General features: G+C 52.1%; 1 protein-coding gene across 3 annotated transcripts in view; it reads left to right on the top strand.

The window, feature by feature from the left end:
• Nucleotides 1-5880, top strand: part of ZFAND2A (zinc finger, AN1-type domain 2A) — a 9508-nt gene extending 3628 nt beyond the window's left edge. The window contains exons 3-5 of one of the 3 annotated variants that reach the window (XM_015564985.1): nucleotides 280-374; nucleotides 1231-1356; nucleotides 4696-5880. In XM_015564985.1, coding sequence (XP_015420471.1) covers nucleotides 280-374; nucleotides 1231-1356; nucleotides 4696-4785 — 311 coding nt within the window. In that variant the 3' untranslated portion in view covers nucleotides 4786-5880. Of the gene's footprint in view, nucleotides 1-279; nucleotides 375-1230; nucleotides 1383-3537; nucleotides 3857-4695 lie in introns of those variants that run through there. The other 2 variants (XM_015564986.1, XM_015564984.1) reach the window with 2 other exon arrangements.
• The last annotated feature ends 1719 nt before the right edge of the window (nucleotides 5881-7599 follow it).

The raw sequence follows: 7599 nt of genomic DNA, 5'->3' as shown, positions 1-7599 counted from the left end.
AATGTTTTTATATCGTTTTTGTTTTTATATCATCTCTTTGTTATATAATGTTATTGTTTATTAATCAATTTATATGCTATTTTCATATACATTTTACTAATTTTCTTTCATCTCTGACACTTCTATTATAGAGAAAGGGAGAATAGCGATATTAAAATATTTCTTCTAATTAATTTCCTTTCCATGTGCACGAATCCATGAACCAGACCACTAGTGATCTATAATTCTTTTTTTCTAGTCTTTAAAGCATTTTACTGTTTTGTGTTGTTGTTTTTTTAGATTTTCTTCCATTGAAATGTGATGTATGTGAGCAAGATTTCTGTAAAGATCATTTTACCTACGCTGCACATCAATGTCCCTTTGCATACAAGAAGGTAACTTATCATGCTTTATTAGAAAGAATCTAGTTCCTACTCTTCAAAACTGTGCTGTCCAAGGTCGACACCAGCCTCCGGTAGCTAATAACTTGGTTCAGGTCAGTCTCTCAGTCACACTGGCCCCGTTGCGGGTGCTGAGTAATCACAGGACAGTGACTGCTGTGCTATGCTGGGTGGTGTGGATATGGAGCATCTCCGGGCAGCACTGCCCTCGATGGACTTCTGCAGGTGGCGCCCGGCCTGGAGGCACTGTTTCTGGGCGGCGCTGGGACTGCCTTGGGAGCTCTCTCGGCACTCTGCTGCTTCGCCATGGGCAGCAGAGATGGGAATGACTTGGCGTCACACGCTTTGATCGGTGCTGGCTGGCATCTGAGCCTCCAGCGTATTCCAGGTCGCGAGGTGGGGGAGGCGACTCACACACTCATGTTTACAGGCGCTGATGACCAGGCCCAAGTGCTCCCTTCATTTGTCGACTTGACCTCGCCTGTCTCTAGGGCGGGTCTGCCTTGGAGACCAGTGGTGATGCTTGATTTCTTAGACTTGCTAGCTGGGGGAGCATTCCTGGGTGACTTTTCAGCTCAGCCCCAGACTGTAGGCCCCCGTGATTCTGGGATTACCTGTCACCTTCTGGATGTCAGTTGTCGCCTCAGTGTTCTTACTGAGCTAAGTTTCCTCAGCTCCTGCCCAGGCTCGGAGGTGGCTTTGACCGTGTGAGGCGTTCAGCTGCTGGGAGCTGTGTTCTCATGGGTTGTTAGGCACCGGCTGCCTTTTATGCACTGCACCAGCTTGCCTTTTTCTCATGTGAGTTTCAATTGCCTGAATCTGGAATGCCATCTTATGTTCATTATTGTAGGATGTTCAGGTCCCAGTGTGCCCGCTTTGTAACCGCCCAATCCCAGTGAAGAAGGGAGAGGTACCGGATGTGGTGGTTGGTGAGCACATGGATAGAGATTGTAGAGGCCGTCCTGGGAAGGAGAAGGTGAGGACCAGTTCCCTGTCAGCTCTGTGAGTGGGGTTTTCCTCAGGGGAACGGGCTAGTTATCACTCAAAATTCATCCTGATAGTTTGTGTACAAACTGAAGCTCTAATAAAGTTGGTGTTGTGAGTGGCATAGGCTTTTACAGTCATATAAACACATTCTCTGAGTATTCGGGTCTATGTTAGGATTTGCTTTCTTTTTTTGTGTGTTAATCCTCACCTAAGGATATTTTTCCCCTTTGCTTTTTAGAAAGTGTGAAAGGGAGGAATGGGGCGGCAGGGAGAGAAACATTGATGTGAGAGGAACACATCGATTGGTTGCCTCCCACATGTGCCCTGATGTCCTGAGATTGAACCTGCAACCCAGTTACGTGCTGTTGACCAAGAGTCAAACCTGTGATCCTTTGGTGAGCAGGCCGGTGCTCTAACCATTGAGCCACCGGCCAGCACAGATTTGCTTTCTTTACAGGAACCTCACACTTTCTCCCACGGTGGAGAGTTGGTGTGGTTCTCGAGAGCCATTCTGTGAGTGCCTACTTGCCCCTAAGCACCTCCCAGGGAAGCGCAGGAGGAGGAAGCTGAGAGGACCAGTGTGCTCGCTTGGCGGCCGAGCTGTCATCAGTGTGCTTGTACCCCTGCGTATGGGGCGTGCAGCCGCGCCTCTCACCTCGCAGCCGTGTGGCTCGTTTAGGGCAAGTGTGTTTTCTACAGGTGCGCACACTGTTAGATCGCGGGTTTGGCGGGTCTGCCCGTAGGTTTGGGCGTCACCTTTTACCACAGTGTGAGCTGAACATGGAGCTCCTGTCCCCATTCTGGCTCCCACACATTCTCGCCCCGTCCCCCACCCTCCCAGGAAACTGGCTCCTGTTTAGCTTAAATCTCAGTTTCAGTCATGGGTCCTTATGTGTAGTTACCAACTACCTTAACATGTCACATTAAATACACAGCCATTACAATTACAGTAAATAAATGTAAGGCCTGTTAACTTCTGCCTCCTGTTTCTCCTCGAACCCGAGAGAAGAACATCCCTGTGCCTTCCTTGCCCTCGCCGCTCTCTGCTCTCACTGTGCACTGTGAGCTCTGCCTCCCAGCCCTCGGGAGGTCCCCCAAAGCTAAGGCCCACTAAGCGGGCGGCTCCGCCCAGACTTCCCAGCTGCGTCCTTCCCTCCGCCTCATGTGGGGGTGGCTCCATGTTCTTCAGGAGCTCTTTGCTCCCCTACCTGCTGCCAACATCGGTGTTCTCTGGGGCCCAGCGCCTGTGTCACACGCTCAGGTCCCTTGAGGCAACTCACACCTGTCCTTGCGGAGGGCTGCCCCCGGCTGCTGGACACCCCTCTTCACTGACATTCTTAACCCTCACAGACTCGGAAGTAAGTGCCTGGGGCTGTAGATAGATGGTCCTGCTCCCTTCCCCTGGCGGGGACGCTTCCATGTCTCCGAGCCCCTGGAGCCAGCAGCCCTCTGAGGGACTGAGCATGATGTCACATGCTTGGCCGCCTTCCCTCCCATGTCCCCATCCCCACTCCCCCGGGTGTGTGTGTGTGTGTGTGTGTGTGTGTGTGCGTTTTCCTGAGAATACCTCTAATCACCCTACATGAATCCCCAACTAAACAGCTGCTTTTGTATTTATCACTTATTAACCCCTTCCCCGGCAGAAACGTGTATACACGTTTCTGCCGGGGAAGGGGTTAAAACTTTGTCTCCTTAATTAGTAGTCTGTTTTATTGTAAAACTAGAGGCCTGGTGCATGAAATTTGTCCACTTATGGGGGGGTCCTCAGACCGGCCTGTGCCCTTTCGTAGTCCGGGAGCCCTCAGGGGATGTCCAGCTGACATGGAGGCTGGAGAGGCTCCCACCACCACCACTGTGCTCACTAGCCGTGAGCCTGGCTTCTGGCTGAGCGGGGCTCCCTATGGGAGCGCACTGACCACCTGGGGGCAGCTCCTGCGTTGAGTATCTACCCCCTGGTGGTCAGTGCACGTCATCGCGACCAGTCGATCCGCCGTTCAGTCGATTTGCATAGTAGCCTTTTATTATATAGGATGTTTGAATAAAACCTTGACCTCTTCATTCCTAGTACCTAAAAACTGTTTCTAGGTAAATGTTAATGGTCTTACTATGGGGCTTGTTAAAGAATTGCTTATGGACACAATTAAAATACTGAATTAACTGTCTTTCTCAGGTTTTTACCTTCCGGTGCTCGAAAAAGGGGTGTAAGAAGAAAGAGATGCTGCCAGTGGCTTGTGACCGGTGTCATGGCAACTTCTGTATTCAACACAGACATCCTCTGGATCATAGCTGCACACATGGGAGCAGAGCCGTCAGCATCGCGGGGTGAGAAGTCCCAGCCGGGTGCTGGCCTGACGCCTCCCCTGACGAGGGTAGAGCCAGCTTCCTGCCCACGGAGGGCGGTGAGGAGCCTGGAGTGTTGTTCTCTGTCAAGTGGTGGATGAGGAGTTTGCCTGAATATAATCTTCATTAAAGTTGGATTCTAAATTAAAGTTGGAGTCCTCTGTGTTGTTTCCTGGGGCGGCCGTAACAAAGAACCACTAACGGTGGCTCAAACAATGGGATTCCTCGTCTCAGTTCCAGTTCTGGGGGCTGAAGCTGAGATCAGGGTGTCGGGCTGGTTCCCCTGGAGGTTCTGAGGGAGAGTCTGTGCCAGCCTCTCCCCTCGCTGCGTGGCGCTGTCAGTCTTGGCATTCTTGGCTTGTAGACATCAGCCCGGTGCTCTCCCTGTGCCCAACGCCCCCTTCTTATGAGCCCACCCCGCTCCACTGTGACTCAACCAATGACATCGGCTGTGGCCCTGCGTCACACTCTCATGCTCCGAGGGTTAGGACTTCAACCTGCCGTTTGGGGGACACAATGAGCCCACTCACTAGTGTTAACCCGAGGACTTCGTTGGGTCAGTAGAAGCATCTGCCTAAACTTGCTGTGGAATAGAAATGGGAGCCGTCTGTGGGCTCAGGGTTGACTCTGCCCTCACTGCCTGTGGCTCCGTGGGAAGCTGGGAAGGCGTGGCTGACTGGGTCTAACCTTTCCGTGCAGGTGTCCAGCTGTGAGAGCCTCTGAATCCGAACCGTCGGGCCCTTTGAACACACTGCCACCCCGCTGGCTGGCTCAGCGACTCAGGCGTTAGTCCAGATGGCACGCGCGGATCTAGTGGCTTTTGGGGGGCGGGGGGAGGGGGCAGAGCCTCAGGTTACAGGTGCAGCTGGTTCCGGAGCACCGTGGTCCAGCAGTGACATTTGAGGGTTTCTGCAGCACCATGTTGGGCCGACGTGCGCTGCACCTTAGTTAACGGGGCACAGGTAAGAAGTAAGTCATTCTCTTTCAGGTCAAAAGCGAGGCGATGACGCCTGGGTCTGCGCCAGCTGCAGAGGCTTGTTCGTGTGTCCCACCGCCCTCGTGGGGACGTGGGTTCTAGGGCGCTTTCCTGCTCCTCATGGCAAAGGTCTGAAACGAACCTTCCCCGATGAGTACATAAGTCCTTCCGTGAGATAAGCAATCTGAGGGCCCTCCTACCCTCAGGTGGGGTACATTGCTCCACACCCTCCCTCCCTCCAAATAAAAGGAAGCGGCTTGAAGAGCAGGGGGCCGCGTGTGCCGGTCAGGGCGGTGCTGCCTGAGCTGTTTGTCAGGCCTGACTCTGAAGAAGCTTCGCCACCTAAACAGCAGAGAGGTGGTCACACTTTGGCTTCCTCGTGGGGCTTCGGTAGTGATGTGGCCATCAGCTCAGGAAAGGGGGCGGCCCACCCACCACCCACTCCCCTGAGAGGCTGTGACCGCACTGACCCCAAGCGGGACTGAGACTGGAACCTCAGTGCATGGCAAGAGCTCTCTCCTGAGACCTGGAGTGTTAGGAAGCGGGGGACAGTGCTGTCCGAGTTAGCCACCGGTCACCCGCCGTGCACTCAGACACCCGCTGGCCTGGGCTAGCAGACCCACGCAGCCACTCCCCTGGGCTCACAGCCCAGAAGGTGAGGAGGAGGGGCTTGTCTTCAGTCCGATGTACAAGTGGGTGCTCTTCTTGTGGGATGTGTTCCAAATGCGTCAGAATCGCCCGGAGGCGCTGTTAGAGCAGTGCAGGCCCCACCCCAGAGTATGATTCTGGGGGCCTGGGTGGACCCAGAGAATTCTCGCAGCTGGACACCTGCACGGAAAGGTTAGACCCAAAAGTTCCCGGGTGATGCTGCTGCATCGGAGCTGCTGTGGTCACAGCCCGTACAGAGCCCGTGGAAGGCGCCAGCGCAGCAGGCACTGGGCTCTGGCTCTGTTCAGCGTGAGAGCCATTGACTTGGTCCAGTTAGGAAAGCTCTAAGTCTATCGGTAATTTGGGATGTGAACTGCACTTCATGAACTGGAAGCCATGAAATCTGAATATAGATCAGGTCTTTCTCATGAAAATTTCTGTCCAAGTTGAGAATAAAACGCTGGTTTTGAAAGCAATACCAAAAATTTTCAAAGTAAAATATCTCACTTAAAAACAGCTACATGTTGAAATGTATTTTGGATATGATGGATTAAAGGAAATATTAAAGTTTTTTTACTGGTGTCCATTTTGATTTTTGACTGGTTACCAACGAGACATTTTAGAAACAGGTGGGTGGCTTGCATTCTGTCTGTTAGACAACGCTGCTCCTGATCCTCACACTAAAGGAGAAAACCCACATCTTATCAGGAAGAATCGTCGCCTGCCTCTGGTCTGTTTCTGCCTGCAGGTAGGATTGGGGTGTCAGTGTCGTGGGAGCTCCAAGCACCCTGTGTCCTCGTGCAGGTGGCTCCAAGGGTGTGCAAAGCCAGGAGCGCAGGCGCCCCTGCTCCCTGTCCCTCTGCAGCACTGAGCCCTTGCTCTGTTCCTTGCATCCACCAGTTCTCGTCACTCACAAGTACCAAGGCCCTGGTCTGCCTACCTTCCCAGCCTGTCATGAGCATCCACGTGAGCTAAGGTGCCGCTGAGTGGCTCTGGACAGGGCATGAGGTTGCATGGGGCGGTGTGTCAAATGGGTAAGCCACATCGCACTGTGCACTTCCACAGAGGGCCAGCATTCGTATTCGTTGGAAGTTGGGGGAATGAATCCCTTTAGTGTCAGGAGTCTGCATGCATGTTGAGTGAAGCCCGGGCAGTAGGTGGGTGGGTGCTCCGTCTCTGCCCAGGGCAGGGAGCGATGTTTTTTTCTGGTGGCGTCGTAAAGCCCAGTGGGACAAGTTTTTTTGTGTGTTGTTTTTTTTAAAATATATTGATTTGAGAGAGGGAGAGAGAGGAATATCAATGATGAGAGAGAATTATTGATTGGCTGCCTCCTGCATGACCCCTGTAGGGGATGGAGCTGGCAACCCCAGATATGATGGGAATCAAACCCAGGACCCTCAGTCCACTGGCAACACTCTACCCACTGAGCCAAACGGGCTAGGGCCCAGTGGGAGCAGTGTGAATAGCTTTCCTTAGTCATTAAAATGGGACACGCTCATACCTGTGGCTCAGAAATTCTGAGTATGTGCCTTGCAGAGACGTCCCTGCCCATTCCTGTCCAGCTGTCACCCCCTCCCCCTTTGCAGTTCCCACCTTAGCAGTGGGCCACACAAGCGATCTTCCTTTCCTCCCATTCTCAAGTGTCTGGACTGTTAAATATTTCTAAAAACCGAACGAACGAATGAGGATTTAACTCAGGTATCTACAACCCAGATGTTTAGTTTTACCGGCTTTGATTCAGATACTAATCTGAATTTACAACACTCTCGTAGATATGGCTCTACTGCAATTGAAAACCTTAGCACACGTGTAATGTTGGTGACATTTAAACATTATACAGTTTAAATTACAGCATTTACAATTTATATACATTTATAATGTCTGAGACGAATGCCCGTGGACCACAACAGGCGTCGTTCATTCATTTAAGTCCGAGGGACCCAGAACCCGGCGGCCTCCCGACCCGATGCTGCCTGGCTAGCGTGGCTCAATGGTTGAGCATCGACCTATGAACTAGGAGGTCACTGTTTAGTTCCCATCAGGGCATATGCCTGGGTTGTGGGCTCAATCCCCAGTAGGGGGCGTGCAGGAGACAGCCAGTCAATGATTCTCTCTCATCATTTGTTTCTCTCTCTTTCTCTCCCTTCCTCCCTCTCTCTCCCCCCACCCCCCAAAAATAAAAAAATCAATAAAAACATCTTCAGATGAGGATTTTAAAAAAACAGATTAGCCATGGCTGGTGTGCTCAGTGGTTAGAGGATTGTCCTG

Source organism: Myotis davidii, unplaced genomic scaffold, assembly GCF_000327345.1.
Source record: "Myotis davidii unplaced genomic scaffold, ASM32734v1 scaffold1320, whole genome shotgun sequence".
NCBI classification, from domain to species: domain Eukaryota; kingdom Metazoa; phylum Chordata; class Mammalia; order Chiroptera; family Vespertilionidae; genus Myotis; species Myotis davidii.
The sequence above is the reverse complement of the archived record's forward strand: the minus strand, read 5'-3'. Positions and strand labels throughout refer to the sequence as shown.